At 41.3% G+C, this 23297-nt stretch overlaps 1 protein-coding gene across 1 annotated transcript in view; it reads right to left on the reverse strand.

Moving 5' to 3' along the window:
• Nucleotides 1-23297, reverse strand: part of ANK3 (ankyrin 3) — a 687858-nt gene that overhangs the window by 559449 nt on the left and 105112 nt on the right. Inside the window, exon 2 of the mRNA XM_046026933.1 lies at nt 8871-8909. Within this exon, the coding sequence (XP_045882889.1) occupies nt 8871-8909 (39 nt within the window). The remainder of the gene's footprint in view (nt 1-8870; nt 8910-23297) is intronic.

Below are 23297 nucleotides of genomic sequence, written 5' to 3' on the forward strand. Positions count from 1 at the left end.
CCCAGATCCGGCAGGAAGAACACTTGTGCAGAACAGATGTATGGAATGCACCCAACTAGTTGTTGTATATTGAGTTCAAGTCTTATCTCATGCAGAGGTATTAGGGAAATGAGAGAGTTTAAACCTTTATTTAAAACAGAACGATACGAACTATAAAGGGAAGACAGTTTCGATAGGAGGAAAGGCTTATTTAATCAGTCTTCCCTCCATATACATGCATTCACTAAAGGCAAGAACTGTAAAGAAAGAAAAAAAAAAGCATTACCTTCCCGGTCAAGACGCAGAGAACTAATATTTACTCAGTGATGCTCTATGCTAGGCACTGTACTAGGTGTTACAAACAATGGCAGGTACAGCCTCCGCTTTACAGATGGATAACCAGAGAACCCCAAGAGGTAAAGTGACTTGTCAGGGACAAGTGAGAGATGGGCCTACAATTTAAGACTGCACCTATCATATTAAGGAGGGCATCATATGTTGCGATGAGCACTGGGTGTTATATACAACTGAGTTGAACACAACATCAAAAACTAATGATGTTCTATATGCTAACTGGACTTTAAAAAAAAAAAAAAGCCTGCACCTATCAGACTCTTAAGCTTACCTACTTTTCCTTCTACCACACACTTCCTCCCTTTCTAATATAAAAAAAGAAGAAGAAATCTACGAAAGGCTGAATCCAGCCCAGAATACCCAAATCATTGCAAAAGGCTGCCTATCGAATCCTGGAAACTTTCTGCTAAAGAGCAACATATTTATACGCCAGAAGGTTTTAGCATATGTCCTATCTATATCATTTCCAAGTACCTATCAGCAGAGCGCTTAGGAATCCTGACAGGGCTGACATCTTAACTGGTGCCTCTTTTCTCAGGAGGTTATACATGCCTCAAATTATCGCTGGATATTCAAAACACTGGATCCGAGTTGAAATAAATAAGTGAAGTAAATAACTGTCACCAATATGGCTTTACTAGTCGCAAAGCAAATCTAGCGAATGTTAACATTTTGGGAGGTGGGAGGCAGGTTAGAAGTCAGAAAGCCAAGGTAAACAGAGAAGACCAAGGCAGTACCCCAAGCCAGAGGGCAGAGAGATGGGGGACTCTTGGCTGAGAAGGAAACTTGCCTTCCAGGGTTATTCCTGCCAGCAAGCAGCTACCTGCTGTTCTCCTGGGCGTGCATGACCAGGGCCAACACTGGAAACGGGGAAATCTCTGAACAATTTTTCCAGTCTCCCTTATTCATAATGGAATGTAGCAGCAGACAGCATAGCCCTGGAAAGAGCGTGATTTGGGGGATCAGGTGCACCTGGGTTCAGATCAGAACTCTGCTGTTTACCAACTGCTTTGAGCTTCAGTTTCCCATCTATAAATTGGGAGAAATCCAACCGGCATCACAGAGTCCTTGGAGAATCAAATGAGTTAAAATCATATAGCACATAATGGCCATTCAATAAATGTGAGTTCCTTCCCTTTTACTGCACTATTTGAAGTGATTTTCAGCAGAGTGGCCATAGGCTCAAAAGACAAACCACAGGGGGAGTGCCTGGATGGCTCAGTGGGTTAAAGCCTCTGCTTTCGTCTCAGGTCATGATCCCAGGGTCTGGGATCAAGCCCCGCGTCGGGCTCTCCGCTCGGCGGGGAGGCTGCTTCCTCCTCTCTCTCTCTTCCTGCCTCTCTGCCTACTTGTGATCTCTGTCTGTCAAATAAATAAATAAAATAAAATAAAATAAAAAAGACAAACCACAGGGGTGCCTGGGAGTCTCAGCTGGTTAAGTGGCTGCCTTCAGCTGAGGTCATGATTCCAGAGTCCTGGGATCGAGCCCCGAATCAGGCTTCCTGCTCAGCAGAGAGGCTGCTTCTCTCTCCCTCTGCCTGCCACTCTGCTTACTTGTGCTCTCTATCCCTCTGTCGAATAAATAAATAAAATCTTAGGAAAAAAAAAAAAGAACTTAAGTTCAAAAAAAAAAAAAAAAAAGGACAAACCACAGTCAGCTACATCAGGAAATCTTTTTCTCCTCCGTGAACCTAAGAAAAATACATGTGTATCCTTCTTTCTCTCTGGCCTGAGACAGAATCACTTTGTATTCCAATAACCTCTTGAGTTGGGAGCTACAGACTGAGCAGTGGGGGTACCCATTACATTCCACTGAGAAGAAAGAAACCCATCATTGTAGCTTAGAGTAAACAGTATTTAGCACACTGAAGCTCCTCCCCAGGTCTTCCCCCTGGGATGAATTAGCAGAGTAACTCCTTAGGAGAGGCTCAGCAGGGATCTGGAATTATGGAGACTTTTTCAAGCTCTCACTTACGTAATGTTATATATATTATACAAAGAGCGTGTATGCGTGGGCACGTATGAACTTGTCTATATGTTCATGTCACATACAATAGCAACTACAGACATATATTTAGTGATAACACACAGATTAGATAGATCAACATACACCATCAAAGACCAAAACAAGACTAACATTGTCAAATCCTGTCCATCTATTTTGATCCAACTTCTAGAGTATCACAAATGGGCTTGGAGGGGGTGAGACGCGGGCTGCCAGACCAGTATCCACAGGAAGAAACCAGGATCATCTTGCCATTAGATTTTTTTTTTTTAAAGATTTTATTCATTAGAGAGAGAGAGAGCGCGCACAGGCAGACACAGTGGCAGGCAGAGGCAGAGGGCGAAGCAGGCTCCATGCCGAGCAAGGAGCCCGATGTGGGACCTGATCCCAGGACACCAGGATCACAACCTGAGCCGAAGGCAGCCGCTCAACCAACTGAGCCATCCAGGCATCCCTTGCCATTAGATTTTAAAGCATCATTTCCTGGTCCCATCACCAATCTCTTGTCTACTGCATTATTACTACACTATTAAAATGTTGAAGTCCTCATAATTTTCTGGGTTTTAGCCTCATTCCCTCTGAACCTAGTTCATAGAAGATGGGCTCAGAGTATCATGAGCTGAGGAAAAGGAAAGAAAGGGCATCTGCCTGCTGCTGATGGGGACACTGACATCTCTCAAACACGTATAATGTATACGTATAACGTATAATTCCTTTTCATAAAAACTCCATGAGGTACATACTTGTTCCTACTGCCCATCAGAAATGAGAAGGTTGAGGAATACAGTGGTCAAGCAACGTGTTCACAATTCCTAACTAGCAGGTGGGCCAGACACCAACCCCGAGGTCTTCTGCCCTCCAGAAAGAGGTGGCCCATGAACAGGAACTATAACATTAGCCTAGTTAGGGCCACATCTTTCATCATCAAGAAGAGAGCATAGAGCAAGAATTTACCTTAGAATTCCAGGATACTAATGTGAGTCCTAGAGACTCCGTGAAGACATATTCACACATGAAACCTTTTTAGATGTGATCATGGATTTGGATGTGATACAGATAAATCCACTTAAAAAAAAAAGTCTGCCACAAAGGGTAATTCCAAGAGAGTTTAAAAAAAAAACAAAATAACAGTGGCTGGGTTGGCTCTGGGTGGCTCAGTTTGTTGAGCAGCTGTCTTTGGCTCGCGTCATGATCCCGAAATCCTGGGATCGAGCCCCACATCAGGCTCCCAGCTCCACAGGGAGTCTGCATCTCCCTCTGACCTTCTCCCCTCTCATGCTCTCTCTCTCTCAAATAAATAAATAAAAATCTTTAAAAAAACAAAGAAAAAACACCACAGTGAAATAATATAACAGTGTTCTACCACATGGCATCTCCTCCACCTGCCTCCAAGGAGACTCATATACACTGATCCCTTATCATACTGTGACCCACAACTGTATCCAACTTAATATGAAGCACATCTATACCAGAATGATCTCCTTAGCTGAAAATTCAAAGTCCCCAACGTGACTCTTGCCTGTCTTTTCAGCCAAATCTACCACCTTTTGATTTTTGGTTTTCAGATCAAAAATACGATCTGAAACTGTGTCCAAGCATGTTTTCTAAAAATTACCATATTTGAAAATAATTCTACAAATAAGAGTTCCACCATAGTTGCCAAATAAATATTTGTCTGCTAAATTTTCACATTAAACTCTCCAAGCTAAACATAAAGAGAAGTAAAAGTCAAAAAAACTCTATAAAAATATTTGCCCTCAAAATAGAACTTAAGGACTAATAATATTAATACATAAAAAACTTTCATAAATTGATGAGAAAATATGAATACCCTTATAAAATATTGCCCAACAACGTGGAGAGGCAATTTCTAAAAGAAGATGTTAAGCAATAAACAGACCACAATCAGATGCCTAGGAGGGAACACTGTGATATCAGATTTCATTTCTGAAATTCTTTTTTTTTTTTTTTTAAGATTTTTATTTCTTTATTTAACAGAGAGAGAGATCACAAGTATGAAGAGAGGCAGGCAGAGAGAGAGGGGGAAACAGGTTCCCCGCTGAGCAGAGAGTCTGATGTGGGGCTCAATCCCAGGACTCTGAGATCATGACTTGAGCCGAAGGCAGAGGCTTAACCCACTGAGCCACCCAGGCACCCCCATTTCTGAAATTCTAAACAATTTTGTACTCATACTAGAAAACAGAAAAAAAATTGAAAAAATTATATTTTCTCTTGAGTAGGACGAGAGTAGCATTTTCTGAGAGCATGACATTCACAATATTTGGTTATGAATCTTTCGCTCTGCTGAGCCAGGATTCTAAGCTCGTGGGTTCAAGCTGGGTGCTACTTGTATGTGACAACTATACATTAGTAAACCGATAACTTGTCATCGTAAGATGATTTCTAATATACGGAAACTGTATACTTCCATAAATATCCTGAGTGATATTTTTTAATCCTCCCGATCCACACCCCCAACTGTCTCACATGCTCTTACTTGCATTCCTAACACACGTTTTAAAGGGCCCGCAATAACATTATTCCATTGAGAACAGAAATCAAAGCAAACATGTCTTCCTTGAATGCCAAGAAAATGTGTTTAAGGACTGATATTCCCAAATGAAAATGGGAGTCTTCTCTTCCTACAGACCACACGCCTTCAAGAAGCGGTGCACTTGAGGGAGCAGAGAGGAAAGCGTGTCTGTGTCGTCAGATCAGTCCTGAGGCTAAGGGAAGGGACAGATGATGAGGCCAGCACACTCTCACATCTGACCCTGATATAAACCAGTCTCCCCACGTAAAGACCTTCAGGGCAGCACCGTGCCTGCACTGTGGCAGCACTGATTTATTCTGAAGGTACAATGAAAACAAACTTTGGCAAGCCACAGCAAACATCCAAGTATTTTTAGTCAGCCTCTCGGTAACCCACACCCTCAAACTGGGCATGAGTCAATTCTGAGAGTTCTTCGAATTGTGTCATCGGGATTCAGACTTTGCCTGACACAATGCGGCACTGTTCCTGATTACTCATATTCCAGAGTTCAAGACAAAAGAATTCTATCAGAGAGGCTCATGCTTTCCTTCAGCTCCTCTGTGAAGTAAATCGAACGTTCTGACAGCGCACCTATCTCAAGTCACATTTACAAACATCTAAATCAAAGGCTTGTCTAGGCAAGTCTTCGGTGTACGATATTGAAAAAGTGACCTTGGTTTCTTTAAATGCTGTCCATTCGATTCACATTCTATAAAAAACACATAATCAAAGTGGTGGGGGAAAACAAAGAAAGAATCAGATACCAGGATTAATAAATGGGTTTCCTTTCACTTGTACTGATGATCTTCTCATTAAACTCAGAATCCTTCCAAGACACCCCTTCAACTGGTACACGATGAAGTCATAGCTCCTCAATCTTGAATATCTTAAATATTTTAAGTGGGTGAGAGGATTCAATCACAAAAATTCGGAAGAAGGATTGTGTGTTCCCTCTTGAGGCCCCAGACATCCCCTTGCTGGCAAAGTGGGTTGGACCATTAAGTGACTGGAGATGGAGGAGCGGGAGTGAGTGCCAAGTAGCGAGGGACCTCTTTAAAGTTCAGATCTCTGACTTCTGGTATGTTCTTTGAAACTGTGACAGGAGAGAAAGGAGGCAAACTGAGCTGATAGGCCAGTGAGGGTTCCAAAGAGCCAAGGCAGTTGAGTTTATACCCAAACTGAAAAGAGGTCATGAGGCACTCCCAAGATACCAAAAATGTAAATCAGAAGAAACCTTTCATTCTGGGTTAAAAAAAAAAAAAAATGCAACAACTCCCAGGCTCTTTTTGCCCCCAGTCAGTTTTACTCACTCACCTGACTTAATTCCTGTGGCGTTAGAGCCTTTAGGGAAACCGTTTCAGCTTGGCAATGCCAATGTCTTCTGATGTCATGTACAAAGTCCGAACTTCAGTAAGGACAGTATTTAAGCTACATATAAAACACCGCTAGAGAAGGGAGCATAAGCACATTCCGGAAGGTGTTTAAATGGCTAAAGGCTTGGTAAAGGAGGTTGGTTTGTGCGCAGATAAGTAAGACAGAATAAGAAAGTCCTAAATCTACACATGAATGGTTGTTTCGTTTTCGTATAAGGTTCAAAAAAAAAAAAAAACCTAAAATATTTCAATGTTGAAATATGATGACATGTATTTTCATTCTTCATCAGAGTACTGGTGAAATTCATGTTTCATTCATTCTAAAAATGGCATCAATTATTAACTATCTTGGAGTTAAAACTCTAAAACATGGTCAGATAATGCTTTTGAGCAACCACTGATTACCAGAAATATAATAGGAAAGGAGGAAACTAAAAGATACCCATTTTTGTTTTGATTCTGCCATTATTATTTCAGACAGCCTCTTAAGATTTTTTTTTTTTAAGATTTTATTTATTTGACAGACAGAGATCACAAGTAGGTACAGAGGTCAGAGAGACAGAGAGAGGGAAGCAGGCTCCCCGCCGAGCAGAGAGCCCAATGCGGGACTCTGGGATCATGACCTAAGCCGAAGGCAGAGGCTTAACCCACTGAGCCACCCAGGCACCCCTCTTAAGATTTTTATTTACCCAACTATATAAATTGAGAATTTTAGGTGAGAGCTAGAAAAATCCCATCTTAGCTTTGAAATTATGAAGACCTCTGCTCAACTAACTAGATTACTAACTAAATCTTGGTCCAATTATTCAACATATGATTCTATTTTTTTAACTTTAGAAAACAAAGGTAATCATACTTTTGCCCCTCAAAATTACTGGAAAAGAAAATATACCTGAAAAATACAAACTTTCTTTAAGAGGTAAGACATAATACACATGGGTAAGAAGGAATTATTAATAGGATTCCAATGAATTTTGTTTTCATTTATTACCAGTGACACAAATAACACTTACCGGCAACATCACGAAATCCTGCCGAGCTGATGATATGATGAGAAACGCCTACCAAACCAATGTGAAAATCTCAAAAGACTACATTATCATTTTTATGAGTAGTTCGTGACAAAAAATCAGTATTATTCTACCATTTCACTGCATAACAACCAAAAAAAAAACCCCATCATTTAAGGAAGATGATCCAAGTGTATCTGCATTTCAAAGGATAAGGGTAATGATATGTGTTAAAACAGTAAAATAACTAAAGATTCCATAGATGGGAGAAAGTTATAAGTTAATTGTTTAGCCACATAAAGTAGCTGGTATTAGACAATTTCTGAAATTCTAAATGGCAATTATGCATAATACACCCTAATAAAATCTATACATAAGAGTGCAAAAGTCACCTTAGGAAGAACAATAAGCCATAATAACATGAATTGTATCATTTGACCTTTTTTTTTAAGTACTTTTTTTTTTTTCAAATTTTGTTTATTTATTTGACAGAGAGACAGAGAGCACAAGTAGGCAGAGCAGCAGGCAGAGAGAGAGGGAGAAACAGGCTCCCCATTGAGCAGGGAGCCCAAAGTGGGGCTCAATCCCAGTATCCTTGGGATCATGACCTGATCTGAAGGCAGTCTCGTAACTCACTGAGCCACCCAGGTGCCCCTCATTTGGCCTTTTTTCGAGCTCTTATGATGTCACCAAGTAAAATGTTTTCTCTCCCCACAAACTTATGAGAGAGGTGCCATTACTAACCTATTTTCAGGTGAGGAAATCGAAGCATAGGGTGATACCGTAAATTGCCCAAGAGCATGGAGCCAAGTAGGGTTGACGTTCAAATGCAACCTATCCTAACCCTTCCTTCAGTCTGGCTGTTGCAAAGAACAGATACTTCCCAGACTAAGAGCTGGAAGACAGTGGCTATTAAGCATATGGAAAGGTGAGGGCTGGAAACTCCAGGAAGATGGGAAGGGGACAGGGAGAGAGTTGTAGCATTTACCCATCGTTGTACAGAGGAAAGAGGAAAGGCAGTCTGCGGGGCCTACGGAGCAGAGCACCCCTCAAGGTCAGACGGAGGCACTGGGTTATCACAGTTAAGAGACTTTCACTATTATAATCATCGAACAGGCTCTCCTAATTCCAGATCAAGAAGCATTTGATCATAATTAAACGTCCACTCAGGCTTTTCAGACAGAGAATGTGCTACAGAACTGAGCCAAGCATTTGGTTTTCATGGCATTATAAATGGAGAAAGTGATGTTGCATCAGTCTCCAGGGTACAGGGTCACTCTTGGATGCCATAAACGCAAATCTCCAACTGCACAGCTGAGGACCAGATGTGGCACACAATTAACACCCCCAAGGTACCATTCTACCGTCAGCACACGGCCAGGCGACCAGGTGGCCCCACGAGGCAAAACCATAAAAGCTTTCAAAATGTTCTCTAATTTAAATTTTTTAAAGGTTAAAAAATAGCACCTGATATATAAATAATTCATTTAAGTCCATGTTTATAATTATAACAAAGAAGGAAAACCAAAAAATATATATATAGATATAAATATATAGATATCTATAGATATAGATATAGATATAGATACATGGTCTTCAGTGTTAATTTTTTTTACCTTTCTGGAGCTCCATGAATAGTGGAATCCACAGTCGCCCTAGAAACAAAGAAATGAATTTCAGCAAACATGAAAGAATTTCATATTTACCGCGACAACAGTTTACAAATGATTATTATGAATGGACTTAAAAACTCAGGAAGTGCCTTAAAAGGGACACAAAGTAAAACAAAGGAAATGTAATGGGGCATAGAGAACAAAGGAATATGCAGGAAATGTTCATACCACTAACGCCATAAAGAAAAGCACACCGAGGGGCGCCTGGGTGGCTCAGCGGGTTAAAGCCTCTGCCTTTAGCTCAGGTCATATTCCCAGGGTCCTGGGGTCGAGCCCCGCATCGGGATCTCTGCTTAGCGGGGAGCCTGCTTCCTCCTCTCTCTCTCTCTGGCCTGCCTCTCTGCCTACTTGTGGTCTCTATCTGTCAAATAAATAAATCTTTAAAAAAAAAAAAAAAGAAAAGCACACCGAGGGGCGCCTGGGTGGCTCAGTGGGTTAAGCCTCTGCCTTTGGCTCAAGTCATGATCTCAGGGTCCTGGGATCGAGTCCCATATCAGGCTCTCTGCTCAGCAGGGAGCCTGCTTCCCTTCCTCTCTCTGCCTGCCTCTCTGCCTACTTGTGATCTCTCCCTGTCAAATAAATTAAAAAAAAACAATTAAAAAAAAGAAAGAAAGAAAAACACACCGAGTCAAAGGCACCAATAATCTGAATAAAATTTTTAAAAATGAAGTTGTGTCAAATACATAAAAAGTGTGAACCTGAACTGGAAAGGAATACGCCCATGAGATACAATTTCAATGGGGTAACAAATATACTGTGAAAACAGTCTTTCCTGTGTGAAAATGTTGGCACAGGAAAAACACTTTTCTCCTACCATTTCTCTTCGCAGCTATTATGAGAAACCAATGTTCTCTCTCAAACTTCATTTCCCAAATATTGTTTACCAAAGGCCAGAATAACAAAGCAGATAAAAGCCAAATGCCAGATTCTACAAGAGATGACATGGTTCCTCTCAAACTCTTCGAGCCTCAAAAGAGAAAACTACAGACCTACTCTGAGGGCAGGCATGCCAAGACCAAGCACAAGGCTGACGTTTTGCTTGTACAAAATGCGAACTTCATTTCTGTCGGGAGAAAATGCATTTAGCTCATTTCCTGTTAGGGTACAGTAACATGGGCAAGATGCAAATATTCCAACTGGTATCGAAGATTAAATATATAGAATGTGAGGAAAGGAACATTGTACTTTGTACCTTTAGCTATAATGATGCTTGCCTATCAGTTAATGCTACCAAAAGCTATATAAATTGATGTCACAAGAGTTAGTCTTACCAATTTTTTAAAATTCAAATCAAATCATAAAGAATTAAACCTGAAATCTAACATTCCTGAGGTTCCAATAAAGGAAAGTGGGAAATTCACATTTCGAAAACCTTACTTTATTCCCAGCCATATTTTCATATTTAATCTTCACAACTTCTAAAACAGCGACTTCAATAACTTTTTATAATCATAAAAGCAATATGCATTTATTATAGAAAATATGCAAAATACAGAAAATAAAAACCAATCATGATCACACCACTTAGCACAGAATTGACATCTTTTGCTGTTCCCTTTCAATATACACAGACATATGCACAGGGCCTTTTAAACAAGATTAGGGTTAAACACAAATTCCCTTAACAGTGACACATTTTTACCTCGGATCGTCTTTGAGAACACAATCCTCACAGTTACATCATAATCTTCACATTTGCATGCACCATTTGTTCAAACGTTTCTGATATTTACTTAAGGTGTGCCGTTTTTCTATTTATCTAGTCCATCTAACACTGCAATAATATCCTTGCACAGAAATCTTATTGTATCTGCGGGTTTCCTTAAGTGAAATTCACCAAAATAGAATTTCTGAATAAACGGCATAAGCTTTTTCCATGGAACTTGTCCATAGTTTGCCCACCGAAAGATCAAAAATCAATACTGGCACATTTTAGTTTATTGTGCCTTGCAGATACTGTCTTTTGTTGTTGTGTTTTTGGTTTTTTTGTCTTGTTTACAAGTTGAAGGTTGGTGGCAACCTGCCATGAGCAAGTCTTTTGGCAACATTTTTCCAACAGTATTTGCCCATTTGGAACTTGGCATCACACTTTTATAATTCTTATAATATTTCAAAATTTTTTCACTATCATTATTATTATATTTGCCATAGTGATTTGTTTTCAGTAATTTGGGGGCACCATGAACTCTGCCCAAAGGAAGACAGTAACCTAATTGAGAAATGTTGCACGTGTTGCTCCACGAACCAGTCTCCCCTGACCCTCTAGTGCCTCCATCTCTCTCCCTCTCCTCAAACCTCCCTACTCCTTTAAGTTCCAACAATACTGATATTAGGACAATTAATAACCCTAAAGTTCCCCTAACTGTTCAAGTGAAAGGAAGAATCACAGGCCTCTCACTTTAAATCAAAACCAAGAAATGACAGAGGTTAGCCAGGAAGCCATGTCAAAAGCCAAAATGGGCTGAAAACTAGGCTTCCTATAGCAAGTTGTGAATGCAAAGGAAAAGTTCCTGAAGGAAATTTAAAGTAACTACTCCAGTGAACACATGACTGATAAGAAAGGGAAACAGACTTATTGCTGATACGGAGAAAGTCTGAGTGGTCTGATAGATCAAGCCAGTCAAAACATCCCCTTAAACCAAAGCCTAATCCAGAGCAAGGCCCTGACTCTCTTCAGTTCTGTGAAGTCTGAGGGAGGTGAGGAAGATGCCCAAGAAAAGTCTGAAGCTGACAGAGGTTGGTTCATGAACTTTAAGGGAACAAGCCATCTCCAGAACATACAAGCACAAGGGGAAGCAGCAGGTGGTGATACAGAAGCCATAGCAAGTTATCCGGGAGATCTCGCTAAGACAACAAGGCAGGTGGCCACACTCCACAACAGATTTGCACGGCAGACAAACAACAGCCTTCTAGTGGAAGACGACGTCATCTAGGACTTCCATAGCCACGCAGAAGGCAATGCCTGGCTTCAAAGCTTCCACAACAGGCTGACTCTCCTGTTAGAGCCCAACACAGCTGGTGACTTCAAGTTGAAGCCAACGCTTACGGACCCTTCATTCTGAAAATCCTATGGCCCTTAAGAATTACACTCAGTCTTTCTGCACAGGCTCTGAAAGTGGAACAACGAAGCCTGGAGGACAGCACATTTGTTCACAACACAGTTTACTGAATATTTTAAGCCCACTGCTAAGACCTACTGCTCAGAAAAAAGATTCCTTTCAAAATATTACTGCTCATTGACAATGTAGCTGGTCACCCAAGAGCTCTGATGAGACGCATAGTGAGATTAATGTTTTCTGGCAGCTAACACACCATCCATTCTGCAGTCCATGGATCAATGAGTGATTCTGATTTTCAAGTCTTATTAAGAAATACATTTCATGGGGCACCAGCGTGGCTCAGTCAGTGAAGTGTCTGCCTTCAGCTGAGGTCAGGATCCCAGGGTCCTGGGATTGAGCCCCACATCAGGCTCCTTGCTCAGTGGGGAGCCTGCTTCTCCCTCTCCTACTGCCCCTCCTCCCAGTCAAGCACTCACTTGCTCACTCTCTCAGAATAAATAAATAACATCTTTAAGAAAAAAAAAGAAATACACTTCATAAGGCTATTGGGGCCATAGATGGGGATTCTTCTGATGGATCTGGGCAAAATCAGTGCAAAACCGTCCGGAAAAGACTCCCCACTCTAGATGCCATTCAGAGCATTCACAATCCATGGGAAGAGGTCAAAACATCAACATCCACAGGAGTTTGGTAGAAGTAGATTCCAACCCTCACAGATGACTTCCAGGGGTTCGATACTTCCATGGAGGAAGAAACTGCAGGTGTGGTGGAAACAGCAGGAGAACCAGAATTAGAAGTGGAGACTGGAGATGGGACGGCGGGGCTGCTCAGTAAGTCAGTGGGTGGACACCAGATTCAGGGCTGTCTGTGTGTCTTCCTCTTACCATCTGTCCATTCTTGTGCTCACAGGGTAAATCTGATAGTACACATAACATTCAGTAGGAAAAGTATCTCTAATTACTTCATCGAAATCGCCTTGGCTGTTCCCACCATGACCAAACTTACAAGGATGAGTTGCTTCTTACGGATGAGCAAAGAAAGTGATGTCTTGAGATGGAATCCATTCCTGCTGGAGATGCTGTGAAGACGGTTGAAATGTCAACATAGGACTGAGAATGTTATGTATTTAGTTGATAAAGCAGGGTCAGTGTCAGAGAGGACAGAATCCAATTCTGAAAGAAGTTCTACTGTGGTTAAAATGCTGTCAAACAGCATCACAGGTACAGAGAAATCGTTCATGAAAGGAAGAGTCAATCGATGCAGCAAACTTCACTGTCGTCTTATTTTAAGAAACTGCCACAGTCACCCCAACCTTCAACAACCACCACCCTGATCAGCAGCCATAACAAGGCAAGACCCTTCATCAGCAAAAAAGATTATGACTCACTGAAAGCTCAGATGACGGTTAGCATTTTTAGCAATAAAGTGATTTTTAATTAATGTATGTATATTTTTTAACATAATGCTACTATACACTTAATATACCGCAGTATTGGGTAAACATAACTTTTATATGCACTGGGAAAGCAAAAAATTAATATGATTTGTTCTACTGCAATATTTACTTTATTGCAGTGATCTGGAACCAAGCCTACAATATTTCTGAGATATGTCTACGGATTCCCTACCCAAAAGACAATTAGCTGTGTATCTCAGGTCCTATTTCTCAAATGTGTCTTAACAATTTCATAAAATACTTTTTACTTCACAGTGAAAATGGTATCTACTTTTACTTTTAGGTATTTTTTCTTATTAGTGCTTCTGAGCAATTTTAAAAATTTATGGTAATTCTCCTATTTACTGCCTTTGACCATTTTTACTTAGGACATTTGTGGGTTTTTTTATTGATTTGTAAGAGCTCTTTGCACAATAAAGATATTAATCATTTGTGTATCTTAGTTGTATATTTTCATTTGCCTTCCTAGTCTTATTTGCATTCAGGTTTGGCTCTTACTGGCTTTCGATGCACAGAAGTTTAAATTTTATGCAATCAAACTTATCAATCATTTCTTCTGTGGTTTCTTCCATGGTTTCTATGCTTAGAAAGTTCTTCCTCAGTCCAACTGCAATTAAATAGCTATTTCTATTTCCTTTACTTGCCCTCCAGCTCCCACCCCACCCCCCAGCTTTTACCCTTTCGATCCAAGTACAATTTTTGGAGGTATGGTAGGGTGAGTACTTACTTAATGTGATTTCTGACAACCCCCTCCCTCAGCCTTTTCTCCAGCACCACTGGTAAAAATCATTCACTCCTTCATGGCTCATTTGCGTAAGACTCACTTTGAAAGCAACTGCTTTGAGGTATAATCTTTACTCTAATGTCAGCTTTGGCACCTAGGTCAGTTTTTTTTAACTACTCTAAACCTTAGTTTCCTTATTTGTAAAAGGGGTATCATAATACCCATCTTACAGTTTTGTGGTAAGGATTAAATTTGATAATTTACCGAAAACACTTAGTTTAGTGCCCACTATAGCATTCCAGCTCAGTAAGTCAGTGGCTGGACACCAGATTCAGGGCTGTCTGTCTGTCTTCCTCTTACCATCTGTCCGTTCTTGTGCTCACAGGGTAAATTTGATAGTACACATAACATTCAGTAGGAAAAGCATCTCCAGCTACTTTATTAAAATCGCCCTGGGGGCACCTGGGTGGCTCAGCGGGTTAAAGCCTCTGCCTTCGGCTCAGGTCATGATCCCAGGGTCCTGGGATCAAGCCCCACATCAGGCTCTCTGCTCGGCAGGGAGCCTGCTTCCTCCTCTCTCTCTGCCTGCCTCTGCCTACTTGTGATCTCTGTCAAATAAATAAATAAAATAAAAAAAAAAAATCGCCCTGGCTCTTCCCACCTGTCTGTTTTTACACAGGACCACGTCAATCTTCATTTCAGTTATTCTTAGGATGGTCTTACCTTTCCACAATCATCTCTCTCTCACTAGCTTTTTTTGGCACACGCTATTACATTAGCCAAAACTTCCAAAACAATGTTTAAAAGTAAGGGCAAACGTAGATATCCTTGCCTTTTAACAGATTAAAATACTAAAGATTCTAGAGTCTCATCATTGAATTTGATGTTGATCATGCGTTTAAACCAGTCTTTATAATACTGAAGACTTTATAGTACTGAGGTCTTTACGATACTGTTTTTTGACATTATTTTTTATTTCCATCCCACAGAGGAAAATGAAGTTTTCTTAAAGATTTTATTTATTTACTTATTTGACAGAGAGACACAGCACAAGCAAGGGGAGCGGCAGGCAGAGGGAGAGGGCGAAGCAGACTCCCTGCTGAGCAGGGAGGCTAACTCGGGGCTCCACTGCAAGACCTTGGGATCATGACCTGAGCGGAAGGCAGCTGCTTAACCAACTGAGCCACCCAGGTGCCTGGAGGAAAATGAATTTTGAGGAGGTAACATGAGCTACCCAAAGTCATACAGCCAACACATGGGCCCTGAATGCAAGCCCAAGTTGTCTGGTTCCATTTTTATCTTCCTCTGCAACAATGCTACCACCCTATAACCAGTCATTTGTGTTCGGGGGGGTTTTCAAAGATTTTATTTATTTGAGATGGGGGGGCAGAAGAGAGCATGAGAGAGAGCATGAGCTGGGGGGAGGGGTAGAGGGAGAAGCAGGCTCCCCGCTAAGCAGGGAACCTGATGTGGGGCTCTATCCCAGGGCCCTGGGATCCTGACCCAAAGCCAAAGGCAAACACTTAACCAGCCGAGCTACCAAGGTGCCCTACAGCCATTTGTTTTGTTCCAAGTTTAGCCATATGAATCCATTTAGATCTTATAAAACATCTTCTTATAAAAGTAATATAAGAAAGGATGGCTAATTTCTCAGCTGAGCTAAAGAAATGTAGATCATCAGTTATAACCTACAGAAATAGTTCAATATTTATCAGTGTGTGTCTGAGAAAGAGAATTTAGTAGGAGGTACCAGAGACATGGCTGTAAGTCCTCCTTCCTTATCTCCTATGGACAGAAAACAAAGAACTTCCATCGCTCTTGCTAAGGGTAAAAAAGGGTTAAGACTTTGAAGCAAAGCAGAAACTCTGGGTGGCAGAGGACTGGGACTTAGCAGATGACATGCAGGTGGTGGTAGAAAGCAAAGCAGGAGGAGAGGGTTTAAGTGGCACATCCTGACCTCTTCCTTCTCCTCAGACCCATGAGGGCCGAATGCGCCTGTTAGAGCAAACGCCAAATACAAATACGATTTGGCCCCTCTGCTTTTGTTTTCAGATCTGATCTGAAGTTTTCCCCTCCCTCTGACCCCCACTGCATTTCAGAAAGGCAAGTTTTCCGTCTACCGGCCTGATTCCAAATAAATACATGTCTTTCTGCTCTAGGATAATTTAACTTTAGCAAATGTTGGGAAATTGACAGGAAATAAAATGCAGGTAAGAAGAAAGTTGCAGTTTCAAAGAAACCTCGAAGTTGACCCTGGTTTTTCCTAGAATGTAATTATCCAGACCACACTCTATCTCTATGCTAGTTCTACCAGATTTCTACCAGATGGGCCAGATTTCTCTCTTTTTCCTGACAGGAACCACAGATGCTGTCTGTCCCAAACCTCTCTGTACTTGGAAACATATAGGGCCAACCATCTTTTCCCTTAGTCCCACCCCAGAAGAGGTCTGAGAGTCTTGCTAAGACCTCATCTGTAGAACAAGAGCTTAAGAAAACCTATCTACGCATTATCTGGCACACAGTAAGAACATTATAAGGATTAACTCTTATTTCTTTAAGTAGGCTCCATACCTAGCATGGAGCCCAATGTCAGACTTGAACTCATGACCCCTTGTCCTTCACAACACCCTCTCCTCTCCTTTAATCCAGCCCCCAACCTAAGCTGCTCCTCTCTGTTCCCATTCTGCCAACCAGGTCAAAATCATACGCTGTCAGGAAAAGTGATAAAATTAGATAACTTACATTAAATTAATTATGGTTTAAATTGAATAGATCTAAATTTATAGAATAGAGGTTAAATAGAAAATACCCCTTTTCCTTTTCTCTTCACATAGTCCAAGTCATGATTCCACAGAAAAACACAAACACTTAGTTCTTAACATTGTCTTGTTTTGACATTAACAAAAATGGAATGCTCAGTCACATACATGTCCAGTGACTTCACATGTTAGATCATCGGACCTACAAAACAATCCTGTGAGAACCACACAGTAGAGATTATCATTATTTTGTAAAAGAAGAAACTAAATGAGCAAAAAATAAGTGAATTACCTTGAGTTATATGTTCATAAGTCATAGCAATAAGATTCAAAACAAGGATGTCTGTTGTTAAATCCAAAATTCTCCCTGTTTCCTAAAACTGACAGTCTCTAGAACCCTTGGTTGCTAAACTTTCATCATTTCTATTAGGGCAATCATGATTCACTTCTCAGCAATTGTTCCCCAAAAAACTATTGTGGGGGCGCCTGGGTGGCTCAGTGGGTTAAGCTTCTGTCTTCGGCTCAGGTCATGATCCCAGGGTCCTGGGATCGAGCCCCACATCAGGCTCTCTGCTCAGTGGGAGCCTGCTCCCCACCCCCCCACCCCGTCTGCTGCTCTGCCTACTTGTGATCTCTCTCTCTGTCAAATAAAGAAATCTTAAAAAAAAAAAAAAAAAGACTATTGTGAAGTTCATGGTAATCACTTTGAGACTGTCCTACACAATTCTTCCTTGTTCCTTGACTGAATAATCTCTTGAGGTAACAATCAGGAAAATAAAGGTCAAATCATGTCTGAGTTTATAAAGGCAGGATTGGAGGTTATTATATTGCTACAAACGCTAAAAAGAAAAAAAAGACTGTTTACAATAAATACATATAATCTTATCGTTTCTTTTAAATAATGACTCTTTCTAAGGAGATCTTGAATTTCTGACTTCTCCATGTCTAACATATTTCTGATGTATATATCTAGCTAGTCAGTGTCTGCAATAATAATTAGTCCATCCATCATTTAAAATGCATGTCCAGGGGCACTTGAGTGGCTCAGTCAGATGAGCGTCTGACTTTTGATCTCAGCTCAGGTCTTGATCTCAGAGTCATGAGTTCAAGCCCCATATTGGGCTCCATGCTGGATGTGGAGACTACTTAAAAAAATAAACAAATGAAATAAAGTAAAATGCATATCCAACCTTATGGTTGTATGAAAATCAAGTTTAGCTATGTCAGTACCATCAATACAAAATAACAAGAGTTAATCCTTATATAGTTCTTACTATGTGCCAAATACTATTCTATAGGCTTTACAAGTATCATCTCATTTTGTCCTCACCTAACATCCCTATGAGATAGGTGCTTTTACTATCTTCATTTTACCAAGGAAACCAAGAGAGAAAGTAACGAATTTGCCCAAAGTCATTTTGTAAATATGTAACAGAGATTAGATTTGAACCCTGGTTGTGTGGCTCCATAATCTGCAGAATATCAATAACTTGTGGTTTCCAAAAAATTTTCATTTGCTACTAAGAACTCGGTATAAATGCAAAACTCTTATATGGTGACTGCTAGAATCAAGTTCAGCATCTTGAAAACAAGCCTGTTGAGAGACCACCATCTCTATTATATTTAGTTCTTCATTGTCATGGCCCTTTTGTATTTAGCAACAATACTAATTACCCAGACCACTTACTGTTTTATACAGTGGTGACTTTTTAAATAAGTACAAAGAAAGAAAACTGATACTTTCTCCAATAAAAATAAATAAAACAGTAATTAGCCTTTTAGAGCTAGAGGTCTAAATACACCCAGCACAAAATACGTTTATCCCACTAAATAATGTGAGGTATGAATTATTATTTAACCCACTTTCCTGATGAAGAATCTGACACTCGGAGAGATTAAAATGCCCAACATTCCACAGCTAACACGTAGCAAAGGTAACACTCAAACCCAGTTTTGTCTTCAGAGCCCTACACTTAGCCGTTCTGCCAACCTGCCCCCCATCTACTCTACTGCAATAACACCGGTTAAAATAGAAAAAGAGCAGTATGAGCAAATATTTCTCCATTTCAACTCTGCAAGCCAACGCAATGCAGTGTGTTCACTTACATTTACAAATGCACCTGTCAATATGTTCAAAAGAAGTGTCTATGGTTTGTAGCACTTTAAAGACCTTTGGGGGAGAGAGGCTAGAACAGTAAGACATTTTTTTAAAGTATTACTGTTGTACTCATTCATTAAGATAATTACAATTCCAGGGCCACCTGGATGGCTCAGTGGATTAAAGCCTCTACCTTCAGCTCAGATCGTGATTCCAGGGTCCTGGGATCGGGTCCTGGGATTGGGCCCTGGGATTGGGCCCCATGTTGGGCTCTCTGCTCAGCAGGGAGCCTGCTTCCCCCTCTCCCTCTGCCTGCCTCTCTGCCTACTTGTGATCTCTGTCTGTCAAATAAATAAATAAAATCTTTTTTAAAAAAAAGATAATTACAATTTCAGATTGTTTTGTCCTCAATGGACATTTCTTTCAAGAAATTAAGTCTTTTATAAAGCTCAGAAAGTATAGGTCTCCAAATACATTATTTCAAATATACTCAAATAAATAAACTGCAGTGCTCAACATTCACAATACTACTGCCTTAGAGAACAGCGCAACAATTCACTACTGACAAGCAAGCCTTCCACACCTTCCTGCAGTCATGTGATTCGCTGCAGGTTTGAGAAGCTTCATGGCAACAACCAACTTGCTGAGAAAATTCTTAGTCCACTTGTCCAACTTAGCTCAACTAACATACTTACCATGAACTACCAGAAAATCCCAAGTGGCGCAATTATTCTTAGCAACTTGTAGCTATTTTTAAAAATTTCTAATATCACCTATTCCTTTTTTTTTTCCAAGATGATATTCAGGCAATATAATAAGGTTCTGTAAAGAACAAAGATAAGTATTACTGTTACGGAGAGTTAACAGTCTTGATCCATTCATTCAGCTGATCATGCAGTAACAACTCGAAGTGAGATTTTTTAACTCGACAAGAGCTGTGTTTGATCACTGAGCTAGAATAACAATGCAAGATCATGGTGAACTCCCGCTGAAGGTAGCAGAGCTTCCCCCACCTAGTGGTAGTCCATCAAACAGGGGCACAAAGTGCAAGTTCTAAAGCAGGCAAGCCTCAGCTTCCTCTATAATGTAATGTAACATTATGTATAATGTATAATGTAACAATAATTAGGTAGCAATATATATAATGTAACAATAATTAGGTAGCTGCCCAATGGGTTGTAAGGACTGAGGTAATAAATATATAGAGTGCTTAGTTCCTGGTAAGTGCTCAGTTAATATTAGCTACTGCAGATGTTATCCATTCCTGTTTGACAGACCTGTTAAGGAAATTAGTGAGTTGAAAGTTAACTGAACTACCAGAAAATGAGCCTTAGTTTTTAAAATCGTTTTTTAAAGATTTTATTTATTTATTTAACAGAGAGAGAGAGAGCACAAGCAGGGGGAGTGGAAGGCAGAGAGAGAGGGAGAAGCAGGCTCTCCACAGAGCAGGGGGAGCCTGATGCGTGACCAGATCCCAGGACCCCAGGATCAAGACCTGAGCCGAGGGCAGTTGTTTAACCAACTAAGCCTCTCAGGTGCCCTTAAAATCTCTTCTAAGGGAGAAAATGAGGACAAGGGCTAGCTAGCTATTTCTGTCTTGTTACCACTGTATCTGGAACACCTGGCACAGTGTCTAATAGGTACGTGTTTATTAAGTATACACTGAATCAGTATAAATATTCATTATATGAATCAATCTATTAAAAGAGTTGTCTCTCTCAGCATAAGGCAAACTGAAGTCACAGCTGGGGGTGATAGAGGGTTAAATATGGGACACAGAAGTAGTTAAATGAATTCTATACATTTTTCACACTGGGAGCAAGATCCCATCAGATCCTTTAGGGCAGAGTCTCCGAACCCATAGTGCCAAATGCTGCAGACTGACCAAGGAACTCAGTGTTAGTGTTTTTGTACTCATGTGAATTCAGTCCTTTAAAAATACAGCTAACTCCTCAAAAGGGGCTCCCTAAACAGCCCAGCCCAAGATGGAGTCCAAGAGGGTGTATTATCCACAGCATTCCTTCAGCACTTAAGTGCAGTGAAGAAGCCATCATATTAAGGAGTCTGTTCTTATGACATTAAATGTTTGGTGGATCTTCTCTAAAAGACAGGAATTAAATTCTGCACATATTCTGTCCCTTCCAGGGTTCCAGGCATTATCTTGGCCTCTATAGGGAACATGAAGAGGAGTAAGGCACCATCCTTACACTGAAGGAGCTTCCTGTCTAAAAGAGAAAATAAGACAGGTACAAAAATAACTTCAATGCAAGGCAGATCATAGCAAGTGTCATGGAGATGTACAAGGAAAGAGATCCAAAGAGGAATCAAATAAATCTATTTTAGGCAATTAAGGCTTTATGATAGTGGGGCACACGAATGAGACCACAAAGATGTTGAATGGGCAAGGGCACTGCAGGTTAAGAAGACAGCAGGGGTGAAGACCAGTTAGGAAAACATAGGCTGATTATATAATTTGGGACCACTTTGATATTTTACTGGTTTATGGGGCCAAAGAAAAAAAAAGTATTTATAATCAAGACCACCTGTAAACTCTGGAACATAGGGACAAAGTGTAATAATACACAGAGATTGTTGAGAAGAAACTGACATGGCTAAGACGGTTCGTTAGAAATACTTACCTGGCAAGTGCCTGTCAGGTGGGTTGGAGAGACAAAGACAAGGCAGCTCTGCAGTGAAGGATTAACCTTTCCTAGAAAGTGGTCTAGCCTTTGCCCTTGCTCCTGGGAAGTGGCCAGCCATGAAACCCTTGGAATAGTCTGCCTGCTAAGTGTCTTTGTTGACCTTGGGGCTCTGGGCTGTTCCACACATGCTAGACTGATGATGTGATCTGCGGTGGGTGCCTGTGGCCACGTGCTACCAGCTCCACCCCGGGAAAGACTGGAGGCTGAGGTAAACCACACAAGCACTCAACAACGTCTGTGTAGCCAACCCAGTTTGCAAGGGAGCCTCAGTGAAAACTCCAGACACCCAGGCTCAGTGAGCTCTCCAGTCCGCAGTGTTGTGTGTGGGTTCTCAGGCACTGTGACTGGAAGAAGTGTGTGTGGCCACGGGACGCAGGACTGCGTGGGGATGGCAGAGCCGGGCACTGGGAACTCTCCTGGGCCCTGAGTTGTGTGCCTCCTCCCTCTGCGGATCCGAATCTGCACCCTGTCACAGTAACAAATCCCGGCAGCCTTTGAAGTAAGGGGAGTCTTTCTGGTGGCTTATCAAACCTGAGGGGGATCTTGGGAACCCAAACTTGCAGTTGGCATCAGAAGTGAAGGTGGTCCTGGGGTTTCTGAATCTAAAGCAACCAATAAGAAAACCCTCTGTGACACGGTGGGAGGAATTTACAGACGCCCAAACAGCAGTGGTAGAATTGAAAAGGCACTGATGCTACAGCTCTAGAGAGGAAGAAAACAAAACAAAAACAAAAACAAAAAATGGATAGAGACACGACTACATATAAGAAACTAAAAAAAGGATTAATTAAATTATTAAGAAATAAAAATTGAGGGACACCTGGATGGCTCAGTCGGTTAAGTGTCTGCCTTCGGCTCAGGTCATGACCCCCGGGTCCTGGGATCGAGTCCTGCATCGGGCTCTCTGCTCGGTGGGGTGCCTGCTTCTCCCTCTCCTGCTCCCCCGTTTGTGCACACTCTCTCACCTTCTCTCTCTCTTTCTCTGACAAATAAAATCTTTTAAAAAGGAAATAAATAAAAACTGAGAAATGAGAAACAAGGGCTAGTTTGAGGAAGAAAGCAAGATGCGGCAGGGGAATGAGGAGTGTGGGTGCCTGCAGCTCCTTCTTCTCTGTACAAACACGTCAATGCCCCCACTGACCAGCGGGGTCTGGTCCCTTTACCCCTTGGGCTCTTTCCTTGCCAAGAGAACACAGCATAAATGCTGCTGTGCACGCGGTGATTCCAGCCTTACAGAGAACAGGCAGACCCCCCCACCCCTGCTTCCTGTCTCCCGGCACCTGAGCTTCTGTATAAACAGTCCAGGCAATTGCTGACAGAGGGGTCTCAAAGAGAAGCACGAAGACACCAGACATGGGACAAGAGAAGGCTCCGAGATCCTGAAGAGCTGTGGGGCCCCCAAGGAGAGCAACAGCGCAGGAGACCCCCGGTGAGAACCCCGCAGGGCCGTGAGAGGTAAAAATACAGTGTCCTTTCAGCCACCAAGCCTTGGGGCTGTTAGTGATGATGTAATAAGATAACTGAATTTAAGACAGTAAACATCACATAACTAATCATTTTCCCTAGCTAATT

The sequence above is a fragment of the Meles meles genome, chromosome 13 (genome assembly GCF_922984935.1).
Source record: "Meles meles chromosome 13, mMelMel3.1 paternal haplotype, whole genome shotgun sequence".
Taxonomy (NCBI): Eukaryota; Metazoa; Chordata; class Mammalia; order Carnivora; family Mustelidae; genus Meles; species Meles meles.